General features: G+C 37.0%; 1 protein-coding gene across 1 annotated transcript; it reads right to left on the minus strand.

Moving 5' to 3' along the window:
• Window positions 1–1,429: 1,429 nt before the first annotated feature.
• Window positions 1,430–3,361, minus strand: LOC137745390 (NAC domain-containing protein 2-like). The gene is made up of 3 exons (XM_068485342.1): window positions 2,924–3,361; window positions 2,434–2,753; window positions 1,430–2,299 (listed from the first exon to the last, which is right to left on the minus strand). The coding sequence occupies exons 1-3, from the start codon at window positions 3,084–3,086 to the stop codon at window positions 1,664–1,666; spliced, it is 1,119 nt and encodes a 372-aa protein (XP_068341443.1). The 5' UTR covers window positions 3,087–3,361; the 3' UTR covers window positions 1,430–1,663.
• Window positions 3,362–17,566: the final 14,205 nt, after the last annotated feature.

The following is a 17,566-nucleotide window of genomic DNA, read 5'->3' on the forward strand; positions in this document are numbered from 1 at the left end:
TTAGATTTAATTGTCATGCTAATTGCAATTATTTCATGTAATATCTTGCAATTATTCACACAATTTCACCATATATGGTCGGCCACTATTCTCCAAATAGGGCCGGTAGCTCCCCTATAAATAGCCTTATTCTCCCACTAAAAAGCGAAGCCCTTTGCTACCCACAAACTGCAAAACACATTTTTTTCAGAATTCTAACTTTGGCATCGGAGATTCTTCGGCCAAAGCCCTCCCCCTCCCCCACCCCCCCCCCCCCCAAAAAAAAAATCGTGGGCGAGTGAGGCTTTTGGCCTTAATCTTAGGTGTTATTATTTTGCAAATGCATGTTCGTCAAAGGATAAGGGCGGCAAAAATTTGCATCCACATCGGCAATAATGGTGGGATGGTGGCGGTGGTGAAGAAGATGGTGGAGATGGTAGGGCGATGGTGTCACGTTGGCGATGGTGATGGGAGGTGGTAGTGGAATTTCCACCTTTGTTTTATACATATCTTCTGCGTTTTTAATTTTTTTTTGTTTTTTAAAATCATTCTTGAAAAACAAATGAACATTCAAAATGATGTTTTATATAATTTAGGCTAAATATTATATTTCATGCCTTTTATTTTCTAAATTTGTTCTTGAAAAACAACAGACCAAACACATTTTAAAATTGTTTTTTGTATCTGTAAAACAAAAAACTATTTTCGCACCCTTAGAACCTGTTTGGTATTTAATTTGAATTCATTTTTTTAACTCAAAAACAATTTTTGAATCTGAAGCCTAATATTCTTGTTTGATATACTATTTTGAAAAATTGAACTGAAAACCAACTTGAAAATATAGCTTACAGAGAAAATCTATTTTAAGAATTTTTAAAACTGACACTCTTATCCCATTTCTCTTCGAATCCTCTTTTCTTTATCCTTTCTGTTCGTTGTCTTTACCATTTTTTTACTTTTTCTCTCTCCTCTCTCTGCAATTGCTTCTCGCTCTTTCTCTCAATCACCTCTCTTTTATGTCTCATCTCTTCCTCTCTCTCTCTCTCTCTCGATTTTAATCTCCATCTCCCTCATTCGGCTTCAGCAGGGAGTTACTGACAAAAAGGCTTTTTTTCTTTTTTTTAAGTTGTTAAGACTTAAAAATAATTTTGAGTTTTATAGAAAATTATTTTTAAGAGATGGTCTTTAAGAAATGATTTTGGAAAACGATGAAAACTTTTAGTAGGATATTAAATCAGCCCTTACTTTTTCAAGATAAATATATCAAATAGTAAATCTGATGTCCCAATTGAACAAAAATCAACATCCTAAACCCTATATAAAGATATTGATTGAGATGGGGAATTGTAATTACATGAATTGGGAAGATGTCCTTCGCTTGTGAAAAAGAATTCAAGTCCTCAATTCTCATGTTCATAATTCATACTAAGAAGTAAATCTGATCTGCCAATTGAACCCATATTAATTAATATTGTATTGTTTTCGAGGATCAATCTCCCATGCATCATGCATGCCATGCCAGATTGCCAGATTGCATATACAAAAAACCAAACTCCTTTCAGTAATTAAATTTGTGCCATCTTTTGTTGTGAACTATTGATACATACGAAACAGCTTGACCAAGGCTTGGCAGGTTCGACCGTCCGTAATTATTCTCGTCCTTCTTTCTTTCTTTTATATGGTTTTATTCTTGAAAATGAAAACTAGGACTACTCAGAAGTAATTGCTGATTCAAGAATGAATTGGCGGTGTTAGTGAAACTGCAGTTGGAATTTACGTATTTCTTCGATGGACATAATAACACGCCACGATCATCTGTGATGGAATGCTGGCGCTTGAGCCGGTTTTCGGTGCTTGAAGCTGATGATGGCAAGTTCAAACCGTTGTATTGAGGGAGAGTTTGAAGCAAATGACTGCTGCTGCTAATATCGGTATTGAACAGCAGTTGCGGGTCTAAACCGATACTACTACTCCCGGTACAGCTATAGCTAAACTTATTAGGAGTCGTTGATTGAAATCCAGTTCCAGTTGGGATAGAGTATTGGCCATCCGCCAGGATACTGGTGAGTAATGAGTAGTCCATGGCGTCTAGTAAGTTGGAGAAGGAACAAGATTTCTGAGGCTTGAGACTGCTAGTATTACTGGTACTCATCATGTTGTGATCAAGGCCGGTAAAGGGACTTTTCAAGCTTGGGGAAAGGATATCGTGGAGGAAATCTTCTTCTTCTTGAACTTCTTGGTTTTGATCACTTGGCAGTGCCACTGCTGAAGTCCCAACATTCGACTTCTTGTAGATTCGACAAAGAACCCAATCATCCAACTGGAGCCACAAACAAAGTTCATATAGATATAGATATAGTTATTGTTAATGACTAAAGTATATATGTGGATGATATCAATTGGACAATTGACTATGTAAATCAAATGCTCATAAGATCAAATAAAACTGCTCACCCTCATGGATAAATCTTTGAGCTTCATGATTCTGTGGTGGTGGTTGGTGGTGGTGTGGTTATTTGGGTTTTCTGGAAGGCGATACTCATGCATGATCCAGTTTGTCTTGATTCCCTTAGGGGGTCTCCCCCTGTAGAACACAAGAGCCTTCTTCACACCAACGTTCTGCCCCCCTCCTGATGGTGCCACAATCGTCTTATCGGTTCCAGTTGCCTTCCAATACCCTGATGCGGCAGCCCTGTTTGGCCTCGCACCATTCGGGTACTTGCGATCTCTTGGACTGAAGAAGTACCATTCTTTCTCACCAAACGCAGCTTTGGCTAATTAATTGTCGACATCAGTATGCATGAAAGAGCACAGAATTAGCCATATGTTAATTAATCAACTGAAGCACTTAGCATGTATATACCATAGAGGCACGCATATGTGATATGTATTGAAAACAAACAGTTGAATCAATTAATTAATAATTAATAGGTAGGTACCTTACCTGGCAATTCCCATGGATCAAACTTGTAGATATCAACTTCAGCGATGACGGAAACAGGTAAGGGAGTGGAGGCCACCTTCTTTACAAGGTAGTGAAGGATGAGCTCTTCATCTGTAGGGTGAAACCTAAATCCTGGTGGCAGCCTTGATTCTGGGTTTTTCATCCTCAAGCAACCAAATATTTCCTTGCTAGCCACAGATACCTAGCTACCTAAATTAAACCAAATATTGATCAAGAAATTAAGGAGGAACGAGCGAACGAACAAACAAGCTAAAGATTAAACAAAGAGAAGAACAATTTGAAATTTATTGGGAGAGAAGGAAAGGAAGGGCTTTTATGGTTGTGGGAATTTGTCGGCATGCGGAAAAGAGAGATTAGGCCAATGGGTTCATTGGGTTAGTATGAACCAGATGATGTTGATGAAGAGATAAAAAAACAATCATCGTCAGTTACATTTTCAGCTGAAACAAATATAATATAATATATATATATATATATATATATATCTGTGTGTGTGTGTTGCTGAGAGAGACTAATTACATGCACTGTAACAAGACTTCAAGTGACAATGTTTCAAATTTATCATATATTTTAATATGTTTTAACTTATTCACATATCATGACAAAGTAAGTTTATGTCGTATGTAAATGTAAGAGTGCCAGCTGAAAGGCTTTTGGCGTATGGAATTCAACTGTTGGTTTTGTCCTTCCCGAATTTTCTGAGAGCTAAGTTTCTATTTTCACGTATTAACAAGTAAGAGGGGGAAGGACTCAGGGGCTTAGGAGGGAGGAGCGAGAGAGATGAGATAAATAAGATTTGGGAATGGAATAAAGAAGAAGATGCATGGCGGCTGGACAAAGGTGTCCAAGGATAATCTTAATCTCATGACATCATCCCCTCTTCTCCAAATAGAGTGGTGACATGTGTCTTCATGTTTGGACGAGCTCTCCCCCACTTCCAATGCCTGGTTTGGTATTGCTGTATTTTGAAAAAAAAACTGTTTTTGATGTGCTGTGAGAATAAGCTTATTTTTGCTGCTTCATGTTTTCAATTTTTTTTCATCCAAAACTGTAAAAATAAATTATTTTTAAGTATTTACCAAATACCTTTTTAAGCTTAATTTTTTTATACGTACTTCTTATAAAAACATCTCAGTATCAAATCATTACTAGTCCTCCAGTCCACAGCTCACAAAAAGCAGAAGCAAAAGCTCCTGTGACCTGTCCTGAGGCTGAGCCTAGTCATCAATCATCCCCATCTTGTGCCGTAACAATGCATCTCACTTTGGCCTTTTTTTTTTTTTTTTTTTCCCCCCTTTTTTCTAATGTTTTGTTTACTTTAAACTGGGGGATGAGTTGAGCTTCATTCGGTTAAATATTTTTTTAAAAAAAATCGGAAACCAAAAATCGGAAACCAAATTAAAATTGCTGGTCGATTCAATTTGATTTTTTTTTTTCAGTTCGATTCGTGTGCCTTTTTTTTTTTTTTAATAAAGCCTGAAGATTGGTTAATTACCAAAAAAAAAAAACTTTTACTATCTATTTGTATCATTATTTATGTCATTTTTTTAAATAAACATGAGACCTACATGTATTAGTAAACCTACTTCTTTTTGAAAAATGACACAAATATATAAGCAGTGTAGCATCACTCAATAAAGAATCCGAAAAAAGTAAGGATTTCTTGCTTTAGACTTTGTAATTAGGCCTGAAAGGCTTATGTTAAAATCAGGCTACTTGACTTGAAAAATACATACCCAACTAAAATAAATAAATAAATATTAATCTATATTCATTCAACTTGATTAATTTTTTTCTTTTTGAATAAACGATATTATATACATCAAGGGAGAGGAGGTGGACTTAACCTCATAATAAACTAGTAATAATGTGGCTCAAATTCACATTTGACAAAAATCAAACTTAAGACTTCTCATTTACAAGTAAAGAGGAATATTATTAGACCGTAGTACTAAGTGGCAATTCAGTTCAGTTTTTAAACCTCTAAAACCGGCACAGAATCAATAGTTTTTGGTTTGGTTTAATTTCTTCATATTTTTTTTTTCTTTTTCAATTTGGTGAACGGTTAAGTTTTTCGAGCCCACTCAAACTTTAAACCTCTTCACATAAAAATTAATATTAAGGAGACTAAATTTTTAAAGTAAAAAATGTGGTTGTTGATGATTGAATTATTATTTAAGTGTTGATTAACATGTTTACTTTCTATTTGACACACCCCGATTGAGATCAGGACATGCTGGTCGTCACGTGGAAGTGACGTAACCATGTGCACAGTGCGGAAGCTAATAAAATAATAATAAAAATAGTACGAATAAATAAAATTAAGCTTAACACAAAGTACGAGCATACATGTGCAGCGTAAGTGTGAAAACAAAGTTCAGAGCACTAAGACCTAATGTAGTCCGGGAGAAAACGATACTACAAAAGCACACCGGAAGGTGGTCCTACACTGGTAATAATTTGTCAGATATGCTGGGGAAATCCTCAGGGAAACCACAAAAAGTGCTAGCCAACTAGAACCTGGAGGGGCGCAAAACAAAAAGTGTGAGTGGGCAAAAACAAAGCTTTTCAAAAACCATTTCATAAACAAGATTCTAACCCCTCGCCGTAAAACCTGTATACTTCCCAGAAAATAGAATATACATATCTATAAATCATGCTCCGAAATATGTCATGTCAAATGTCTCTAAATAGAATGCAAGTGCTCAGGAATGTCAAATCAATGTCATGTAATCTGTCAGCTGGAGTCACCTAACGTGACTTGTACGGCTGAATCTAGAGCTCAAATCTCCATCTCACTAACTATACCTGCACACGAGTCGGAACCGCCTAAAGTGGTCTGTACGACAAGCCTGGGTGTAATATAAGTACGCTCAAGTGTTACGATCACGTGAAGGCTGGGCGAATAATCGCGGGTCACCTACGAGTCGGAACCACCTAAAGTGGTCTGTACGACAGGACTGTACACCTAACTTGGATCCAAGATGAGCGTGTGGTGCGGGAGGTGAACATCACGTGAAGGACTGTGCCCAACTCTGGGCGGGAGCACTAACACCGGGGGTGCAGGTTATGAGCTCTCAATGCATCTTAAATCACTACTGAACGTAAACATAAATCATATTCACCTGACACTTACCTGTGCGTCCGCAGCACCAAACATATATAAACATATGCGACTCATAATGCGTAAATAAATGGCAACCAATAAGCATGGCATATAAGCGTATAATGTTTCAAATCAATTTCTGGGAAAAACATAACTATATAGGTATATACGGAAAAACCAAAAGCCCACTCACTGGTATGTAGAAGGGTCGTAACCCCCTTGCCTCGAATGACCGCACTCGTCCTCGGGATAGGCCTCACCTATATGCGAAACAACTATAAAAACGTAAATTTTAAAGCACATAACCAACCTTATGAAATAACTTCTCATACAATGCTCAAATGGGGCGTATGAATACACCAACGTGATCTACTCAACCTCAGGAACATCCCCATATTTTTAGAAAAATTTTCCACCGTCGCACGCGCCGGCCACGTGCAGGCACGTGCCTGGCACACTGACGACGTCAGTTAACGCCGTCAGGCATATTCCGTTAACTTTAACGGATTCCGTTAATGCCGTTAGGAATATTCCGTCGTCTTCTCCGGCGAGGCTCCGGCACCGTCGCCGGAAAATCGTGAAAATTTCAAAACTTCATATCTTCTTCGTTTTTCAACCAAATTCCACAAAATTGGTACCAAAATGAAGCTTACAATGAGAGGAACAAATTCATACCACTTTCAAGCGCTAAAACACACGGAACACCACCAACTCCGGCCAACCTTGTAACTCACTATCCCGACGTCCAAAACCTTCAAACGAACCACCCCGAGCCTCCTAAAGACCTCACCAAGCTTCCTACAAGCTTGAAATTCCCAAAAACACAAGAATTAACGTGTGCATGAACAATGAAAAAATCGGGGTATCCCGAGTTCGACGTGAAAACGAAGGTATCCTTACCTGAAATGGGTATGGTTGAACTTCTACAGACCTCACGAGCATGAATATTGATGCGAGATTTATACGCACACAAATTAAACCCTTTTTTCGTCAAATTGTAGTATATGTATAAGTAGGGATCGTTCTAGACCGGGGATTAGGAGGGATTGCAAATCACTTGGATTTGACTCAAAAACGTAAAATAAAGTTAAAAACGTTCACAAAGACTCAAAGGACTCAAAACAAGTTCAAAAGACTCAAAACTGCCTAAAAACACTAACTAGGCAGTTTCTGACCTTAAACCCAATGTTGGACGAATTTAAGATTATGGTTTGATTCAAACGTAAAAACACAATATAAAACACTATACTAGACTCAAAGAATGCAAAACTAAACTTTAAAACACTAAAACAAACCAAAAGACTCAAACATCACCCAAAACACTCAAAACAGCCTTAAAATCACTTTCTGGGCAGTTTTGAGCACTTTGGTGAATTTGGACGAATTTTGGGAAATAAATTGAATCAAAACACTTTAAAACATAAACTAAACAAAGTCTAAACACTAAAGAACAAGAAAGTAAAGGGGGGTTTTAAATTGACGAGAATTGAAATAACGAAACAAGTTAATAAACTAGACAGAATGTAAAGATGAATTTGATGGAATTGAATGGATGGGAACCTAGCTAAGGGGTTCATCTCCATACATGTTATACTTGCATAATAAAATGATTTCCAATTGCATTTCAATAAACTATGATACTCAACACCCCAAGTTAACCGTGATGCACTAATTAACCTTCAAATCTTCCTAACGTTATTGAATTGGATGATGCATGCGACAATTCAAAACATTCCCCACAAGTCCTCAACATGAATGCATAGAAGAGGTACAAGCAAGAATCATTACGCTCTATGAAAATTATAAGTGTTGACGAGGCATTCGTTACTATGATTGCATGAAACTTATGCCAAGAATTTGTTTAACGCGATTGTTTATAAGCAACCTCCACTACTTGCGAATATAAGTTTGTAACTATTAGGTGAAACTCACTTATATTCTAGCGTCATATTCATGCATGAAAATTAAGCGCGCATTCTCAATAAACATACATAAATAAGTTATCAATCAAACGGTTAAACAAATTGAATCCACAACTTATGAAACGCAATTAGAAGTAATCAAATCAAAATGCAAGCATAAACATATATTTCGAATCCCCCCCCTAGCCAAGGGGGGTTTAGTTGAATTTAAACATTGGAATCAAAGAAACACCTAAACATTCCAACAACTCAAACTTGAATTGTATGAACGTTTAGGCCCTCTTCTCTTCCATTCCTCATTCGTACAAAACAAAGAGTATTGAAATTAAACATTGAAATCAAAGAAACACCTAAACATTCCAACAACTCAAACTTGAATTGTATGAACGTTTAGGCCCTCTTATCTTCCTCTTCGTTGTAGCACAAGGTCTAAGGATAGTTTGATGGTGTGAATGGTTTGGGGAGTGGTTGGAGTGGCTGCAATGGAGGAGAAAAGTGTTTTGGTGGCTGCTGCAAGGGTGTGGAGAGGTTTTGACGAATTTCTGGAATATGGAAGAGTGAATGTGGTTGTTATGATTGAGAGTGCATGTGGATGAAATAATGATGGAAAAAGAGCTAGGTTGTTGGTGTGTGAATGCATGTGTTGAATTTGTGATGCAATGATGAAAGAGTAAGTGCATGTGTGTGTGAATGGTGGTGCAATGATGAAAGAGTAAGTGCATGTGTGTGTGAATGGTGGTGCAATGATGAAATGATGAAGTAGGAAGGTGGAAATGCATGTGTTGAATTGGTGGTGCAATGATGAAAGAGTAAGTGCATGTGTGTGTGAATGGTGGTGCAATGATGAAAGAGTAAGTGCATGGTGGTGCAATGATGAAATGATGAAGTAGGAAGGTGGAAATGCATGTGGCTAAGGGTTGTTGATTGGGCTAGAGGTTTTGCATGGCTCAAAGGATTGTTTGATTGGGCTAGGCCCTTTGTTTTATGTCCAAAGTGCATACAAGGCTTTCAAATTCGTCCAACACTTTGGCTCCAAGCATATGCTATCCATTCCAAGCCCAATTTTGCTCCAAAATGCTCCAAAATGCATCTTTTTGCTTCCTTAGCCATATGAACCTAAAAACACACGAAAATGGCTTAAACTACTAAAACAACTATGAATTAACAACATAGATGCACGAAAACAAGCTAAGTAAGTCGCCTAAATATGCTCCTATCAAATATGTACTTTGTTTCCTCGATCTGTGCAGATTTGGAGGGTTTTTGGGTGTGTCCGTACAAATAGAATAGGAACTGGGGGAGAGAAAGGCTCGGGACAGGGGTGCAGGGCAGGGAAAGGGTGACGGAAGAGTGTGTGTGGTCCAGAACCTGCCAACAAAAATCCCAAAAACAACCACACAACGAAATAACCATGCTAGGGGCAAAATCGTCATTTCACCCCTACGGTTCGGAAATTCTGGAACGGGCTGTCACACTATTGGTAACACATCATTTAATTTGCAAATTTAGTATAAAAATTTAGCCTCCATAACATTATCCACGCATAAATAATATAATTGTCAAAAATGATCAATTTTCTTAATCTTAGGATTGACATAGGACAAACCGGCCATGCACACCATGAACAAAACTGAAATGACGAAAGTACCCACATATAAATTGTAAAAACTCACAAGTGATGATACCATTTTTCTGATTTGAAAGAGAGCGAACGAGGTCGTAGAAAAATTTCATCCATATCCTTCTCTCTTCCTTCTTTCCATCTTGATTTCTCTCTTTTCTCTCAAATTTTTCTCTTCTCCAAAAGCGAAGGAACTTTAATACGTTTTTCTTTTAATTGCAGTCAAAGCCAAATTCTATTTTAATGCTTATAAATTTGGATCGAGAGAGGGAGAAGGCAGAAGAATTAAAATCACCAAGATCAATAATTTCACATTACGCAGCTACAGAGACGGCGTCGTAAAAGTCTTGAAGGTTATCTGCCCCATTTTCTGACGGTGTGCCGGAGGGAGAGGACCTCAAAGAATGTTTGATACAATGGTGACATAAGATATTTAGACGGTAACCAAAACGCATGAGCTTTGGTTTTATCACTTTGGCGATCTATATAACTAAATCCGGCAGCAGCTGAAGGATCCGGAATTGGAAGACAATTCGGAATTGGTCAGCATAGACCTTACTTTTTCTATAAGCAGACCCAAAGATCGTTCAGAGCTGACAAACTCGACAAAAATTGATGACAGAAAGCAGGGTCAACTAATGGGATTGGGGATTAGGGGTTAGGGTTCTTCGAACTAGGGATTGGGCAAGAAAGATTTTCGAAGAAAGGTGAAATAGTGACTGAATTAGAGGAAATAACTCATTTATATACGAGGGCAATTAAGTTATTTTAAGGTATAGGAAAATTTCTATTTATGTCCTATGGTTGTGCATGGCGTGTGCATGCTTTGTGCATAATCAGTTTGTTTTATTTCAGTCCTAAGGTTAAGAAAATAGGTCATTTTGGGCACTTTTCCTAAATAATTAACTTCTTTTTTTTTTCTACTTTTTATGCTTGAGATATGAAGAAAATTACGGGAAATGAATCCCACATAAACATAGAATAACTATGGTGTCCATGCAACCAAGAAGGAAAAGACAGGTGAGACCTTGTCACTCCAATGTGGTGTAAGCCAAAAAGTTCTCTGATGTCTAAGTTAGACTTAACTGTTAGAAAAATGAATCTCAAGTTACGAGCTTCTTGACTAAGGAACAATTACATTTCACTTTGTGCATGCATGCCTTTATATAAAGGAAAACATGAGCTCGAAGATGATTCTATAAAGCAAATCATGAGCTTGAAGATGATTCATTAGGGCACATGCATGCCTTGTATTTAATGGTCAACTCATACAAGGGTTAAGCTTTGGCGAAATCTTAAGGGTGCGTTTGTTGTAACGGACTATCTTGAACTGGATTAACTTCAAAGACTAAGCTGGATTGGCTTAGAATAGACTAAGCTGGACTGATTTAGTGAAGCGTTTGGTGTTATATCAGACTAAAAAGCAAGATTCATATATTATATTATTACATTTATATTTACAATAATTTTTCATTAATTTAATCCATATATACTAATATTTTATTATTAAATTATCATTTTCCTTTTTGAAATCATCTTCCTCTTTTTTTGTCCGCCCATGCATTCCTCCCCTATCCTCTTTCTCTGCCATTTCATCTTCCTTTCTAGAATCATCTTCCTCTCTCATTTTTTTGTCCGCCCATTGCATCCCTCCCATCTTCTCTTTCACTGCCATTTCATCTTCCTCTCTCATTTTTTTTCCACCCACTGCATCCCTTCCCTCTCCTATTTCTCTGCCATTTTATCTATGCCACTATCTCTTTCCACTTTCCCTTTTTTGGGTTTTCTACGTTCAATTTTTATGGGTTTTCTGGGTTCAATTTTTATGGGTTTTTTGGTTGTGGGAAGCACAGAAGAAGGAGATGCGAGGGGCAAAGCGGAGTAGAGGTAGCAGTGGAAGAGGTCAAGGAGGATGGAGCCCGAAGTCCTTGCCGTCGAAAATTAAGGTCTAGGGGGAAGGAGCCAAATCGGAGGGCGCGACCGATGAGCTTGGTTTGAGCGGAGGTGAATCGGACGATGGAGCTCGTGAGTTCTCCGATTGAAGTTCGAGTCGAGGTCTTTGTTCATGATTCAGGGTTGGGGACGAGGAGAGAGGGGGAGAATGCGAGCAGAGAGGAGAGTAGAGGACGCGAGCAGAGAGAGATTGAAGGGATTAGCTAGTCCCATGGTTCGCGACGTCTCTCACTAAGACCGTCTAGCACGGTCCTTAGTCGAGGCAAGTCCGGCTTACTCCCATTAAAGCTAGTCCCGTGAAGTAACAAACATGAGACTGGACTACCTCTTAGTTTAGTCCAGTCCAGTGAGGGCTAGTGAAGGGAAACAAACACACCCTAAGGGTACTTGCATTATGTTTACTTTGGTACACATAACGTCCCTCTAAAGCGGGTGAATTTTGTTTACTACAAAAGTATATGGAAGAAATGAGAGATGAAAAATGATGATGAGAAAGAGAGGAAGAAATAAAGAAAAAAGAATGAAAACAAAATTTTGAAAGTAAAAACAACTTAAAATGGTTTTTGTACAAGAGATAGGAAGCCCACGTGGGCATCACAAAAAATGTTGTTGGGTGGCTAAATATAGTCTGCTTCCTAACTAGAATACTTCTTCATTGCTGAAGACGAACTTTGCACATTTTCGAGCTAAAAATGGCATATAGTCCTTAGTTTTCATTTTGTGTCATTCCTATTATATTTACTATCTCTCTCTCCTACCATTCTTCTTCCACTCTTCCATTTTGCTTTCTCCCTTTTATCTCCAAAACCAAAAAAATTAAAACTAAAAGCCAAATAGTTATCTAATCAATTTTTTTACGTTTGCTAAAATGTATCTTTATCCACATGAACTGTTGAGGAATGATGGAGGGTATGTGGGGCGATGGGATTGGCTAGAAATCTATAAATGAAGAATGATGGCTGGAACAAAATTATATTTAAGTTATGACATATTTGTGTTTTGATTAGTGGAAAGTCAACACATAGAAAGAGATGCACGCATGATATGTTTTTTGGTGGAAACTTATTAATCAAAATAAAGATAAGCTGAAATAGTTAGCCTGCACAGAAGACTGAAAAGAAAATAAAAAAATAAAAATCAATTTTCAAACCACATTGAAATATAGAAAGAAAACAAATGAAAGTCGTTTTTGTTCTTAATCAGTGCATGCAATTCCTCTAAACTGGAAACTCTTATAAAACCTGAAGGGGAAATTTGCTGAAGGCTAAGGCCTTGTATGGTGCACAGAATTAGATAGATTACAATCTAGCAATACCTTTAGACTGGATATTTTTAATCCGGTGTTCCATATGGGATAAGCAATCTGGATAATGTTATATAGTAGCTTCAACCTTGTAAAATAGCATTAGTTAACATTATCCGACTTGTTCATCCCATTGAACACCAATTGTATGATAGGATTAAAGTTATCCAGTTTAATCTAATGGTAGTCAGTTATCCTATCCAATCCAACATACTAAACTAGATGTAGAAATGAAACCTACAATTTCGAACATGTGGTTGAAACTCAGCCCTAGCAAAATTATAAAAGATGCTGCTTTGCTTGTAAGCAACTCAATCGTGTAGTTTGAGGTTTGGAGTTTGGATTTTGGACCACCCACTTGTATTCTTAAAATGCTTCACACACACACGCTTGACAAGGAGTAGTAGATGGTCAAGCTCAAGCAGGTGGTATGACAGACTTGGAGTTGGAGGTGTTTAATTTTCTTTGGTTTAGGTGGACTCAACTGTTTAATCACGCTATCATATCATGCCAGCTAGCCTTCACATCCGTCCTAATTAGTAATTACTGATTGGAGCTTGATTTATTTTCAAATTGAAGACTTTGACCATGATTTATGCATCAAGCTAAGAAAAGCATCTGGTTATGAACTTATGATTTATTTCATGAATCATGCGCGTGTGAGCTTATCCTAACAATTGATGCATTGTAAGTCCGAGAAGAATCATCAGCCAAAATCAAGACACCCTTAAGCACGCGACTGTCCCTATAGTTACCCCTAATTTCATTCATTCATCCACCCACAAATACTGATTCCTTTAATAACGGTAACATCGAGTAGTTCATATCAGCCAGGGAACCTTTCACAAAAAAAGCATTGACAAGGATTTGTACCCCATAATTCATAATACAGATTAAGGAGTACGTGCACAAGTTTTCTGAATGTTTTGACTTGACCATTAATTTGTTTGTTAATTGTTACTGATACCAAACAACACTACTAATTTCCAGATCAGTCTAATCCGCTAAAAGAGAGCCTCTTTACGAGTCACATCCTTATTTAGATATTTGTTTTCAGCCAAATCAATAATTCATTACTTCATTCATCTTCCAAGCCAAGTGCCCCAATCATAGCTAACCAAATGTCCAACCATTTTCACTTACTTCCCAACCCTTTTGTCTTTTTATTATGAGAAATTTGTTTATCATCCAAAGTTATGGTATGCACCCCCCAATAACACAATCCTAGGTTAGCGTCTTTCAAGAATTGTCTCCCTAATGCGGAGTTTTCCCAGTTCAAACCGGCAAGGCCGAGTTTGTGGAATCACAAAGTATCTGCATTAACTAGTTTCGGTGCAGAATGCTTATACCAAATCATACTTTGGGGCCGCTGGCATGATTCCCCAGGAGGAGGAGAAAAAGAAGAAGAAAATGACAAATAGGTGTGGTATGCAAGGTTTTTGGAGCATCTGCAAAGAAAAGGAATACTAATTTGTCTATTAAGAAATGAGCAAAAGCCAAAAGATGATTCTACACAAGTCATATTAAATTAATTATTGTTCTTCAAATATGCTTTATTCAACCCACAATGACAATGACAATGACAATGACAATGGGCTTCACTCACATTATCTTTGGTTTTATGCACGAATGTTCATTATAAACTCTTTAAATATTATGTCATGCCTGATGCAAAATAAGTAGTACCTGGGATTTTTAAATGCTCTTCCCCTACCTCCATTCCTCTCCTAAATACTAGGTAACTTGTTCACCTACAAATCAAATAATCACGTCAAATATGTAAACACCGAAATCAACAACGCTAATTACTATCCTGTCCTATGATAATTGACCAAGTATCCCATACTTGAGTCTCCATACGGTACTAGTTTGAAAACTACACATTAAATAACCAAGAAGCGAGGAGTGTCAAATTACCATGGCTAAAGTGGCGATATAGAATAAATAATAACAAATATCCTCTCCGGTTAGAAACTTAGAATAAATAATACCAAATATCCTCTCCGGTTAGAAACTTATAAAGCAAAAACAGACTTAACAAAAAAGTAGTGATGACAATGAGCAGCCCCTGCGTTCAATATTCTCATTCAAAGCCACCATAGCGATCCATTTCAACACTAAGTTTTACAACTATTATATCTTTTTATCTTTAAACTACAGATTAGGTAAATGATAGGCATTTCTGCGACACCCAGCTTCAACCCAGCACGCATGAAGCAACTTCAACTCCTAGCCTAAACCAAATGTCATTGGTTGTCACATTGAGTTGGTTAGATAAATTGACTTTGCAAAGGGGGGGGTAATATTATATATACAAGCATGGCCATCATTGGCTGATTGCCTGCTACAAAGGTCGTGATCGTGACCCCCAGTAGTTTTCCACGTGCAGTTCACCTAATCTAATGGATAACGCTTATCCAATGTCAAGTGCTCATGCACCAAACCTTTTCTTTTTTTTTCTTTTTTGAGACAGTACAACATGAGCTAGGACTAACCAGAAACTACCCCTGAAAGTAAAAAGTTAGTTTCTCTTTTCAGAGCCACATAGACACGGTTAAAATGCTATAGGAAAGGAAATTCCAAAATTATATTCCAACAATATTGGAGGTTTTCCATGCTATCAAAGAAAAAGAAAAGGAGGTTTTTTCCATGAGCATTTAATTTTACAATGGTGCTGTACAAGCACTGTCATTAAAAAGGCTTATCCAACACAACAGATCACGACTAAGTATAAGTGGTAAGAGACTACAGTTTACTAACCGTGAATATGAGGAATTGATAAAGGCTGCAACATAGTTTCTGAATTAGATAAGCACAGGCTCAACACAAGTTTGGTAAGAGTTTAGTTTCAATATTCCTTTAACAGCACAAAAATCTGCATGTTATAAAACTTCACCTCAATCAGCACGAAAATGCATAGCACTTTAGCAAAAAGCTTTATTCCAATCCATTAACAGGTGAGCACATACCTGCAGTACTATAGCTTCAGTCTGCCAGACAGTGTCATAAAATCACCCGTGCACCTATCTAATTTAATTGGATGCTGCAGAAAATAGTGGAAAGGTGGGGGACTTGAAAGTATACTCTTGATAATTCAAAACGCACATGTATTTCTCTAATCTATTATTACTTCAAAATAAACAAGTTTTTTTTTTCCAAACAATGAGTACATATTTTCTTTGTTTATTATGTTCCCATTACCTTCTATACCGTTATGTTAATTGGCCGACATGAAACCTAAATCATATTAACTTTACTTAAAAATGACAGCTTCATAGTTAGTAAAGTCCTTAATCACTTTGCACCAAAATAGCGGAAGTGCAATCACAAAAACTTAAAAGACTAAACGCCAGAAATTCTCAAAGACATTCAAGAGAAGACAATTGCCCCCTTGACAAGCTCCCTCAAATAGGATTATGCACCTTCTACTTTAATTTCTGAATGATTTGATAACTTTTCTGAACTGGATAATTACAAATGAGGGGCTAAGCCCCCTTTTTATAGCTGATCAAACAAATTTCTTTCATGAATGAGCTGAAGACCATTTGCAAGGAAACACCAATGTGAAATACCAAAATCATCTTCACACATGTTTTGGTACATGGCTATCTATTCCTATACGCATACCAACAAGTAAAATTACTAGTTAGTAGATCAGAAAGACAGAGAAATCATCTGGAGCAAAACTCAGTCACACAGGTCAACTTTGACCAGAGGTCTACCAGTAACACAAACATAGTCTACTACAAGTGGCTCGAGAGGTGTAATATTTGAGGACTATTTGGTATCCCTTGGAAGTTTACATATGGGATTAGTTATCTTACTCTTTTTTTCGTTGTCTCTGATAAGAATGTAATCTGGCACTTAATTTGTCTAGGTTTTACAATAACTTCAGAACTACTACTTCTGCAAGCAGAAGGATACCAAATCCCACAACCTAAATGAGATCTAATACCTTTGCTCTTATACCTGACAGCGATGCCCAAAATTCGAGAAACATCATTTGAAGTGTTAAATATGGAATATGAAGTAATCCAAATAGTTGACCAGTCTTTGTTTTTTTTTTTTTTTTTTTGGTTGAATAGTCTTAAGTTTTTAAGCAACTTCAAGACTCGTTTCAATGCAATTTCAAAAACTACAAAGTAATTTGACATACTTAATTTCAAAGATCATTGTCAGCAAAAAAGGAAATTCATAAATCATTTTCAGACTTCAAGATCTATTCACGTATGCTTTAATCATCATGATCATATTATGCAAAATTGGCATCATATCAACCATCATATAGCATCCATAAACTTAATTGGATGTTCTTTACATAGCTGTGCCCAAGGATTTGTCTAATGCTAATAACAAACCCATGCCATTGAGTCTCCATACACCAAAAACCTTTAGTATCAAAGATCTGCAACTAGAACGATATTCATTTTATCCACAAATTATACAGCAACCGATAAAAAGTTGCGTGCAAAAAAATTCTGTAAAAGATTCCACCAAGCATATCCACAAAGACTAGAGAATGAGATCCACAACTGTTAACAATATCTTTATTTTCTCTTTTCAACTCATACCTGAAGGTTGACCATTGAAATGCAGGCATGAACTACTAACTCAGTAAGTAAAATATGCATGATGGTTTTGGTTTTTCAAAGTATATAAGGTAGGCAAATAAAATATATACAACTAATCTGGAAACCGTTTCTGTCTAATCAAAATT

Source organism: Pyrus communis, chromosome 9, assembly GCF_963583255.1.
Source record: "Pyrus communis chromosome 9, drPyrComm1.1, whole genome shotgun sequence".
NCBI lineage: Eukaryota > Viridiplantae > Streptophyta > Magnoliopsida > Rosales > Rosaceae > Pyrus > Pyrus communis.

Bases quoted from the DNA above. Each gene is read 5' to 3' on its own strand.
- LOC137745390 (XM_068485342.1), bottom strand. From the start codon at position 3,086: ATGAAAAACCCAGAATCAAGGCTGCCACCAGGATTTAGGTTTCACCCT. The intron at 2,754-2,923 runs GTAAGGTACCTA...ACAATTAATTAG, and splicing joins TGATCCATGGGAATTGCCAG to CCAAAGCTGCGTTTGGTGAG. The intron at 2,300-2,433 runs GTGAGCAGTTTT...TTGTGGCTCCAG, and splicing joins TCAAAGATTTATCCATGAGG to TTGGATGATTGGGTTCTTTG.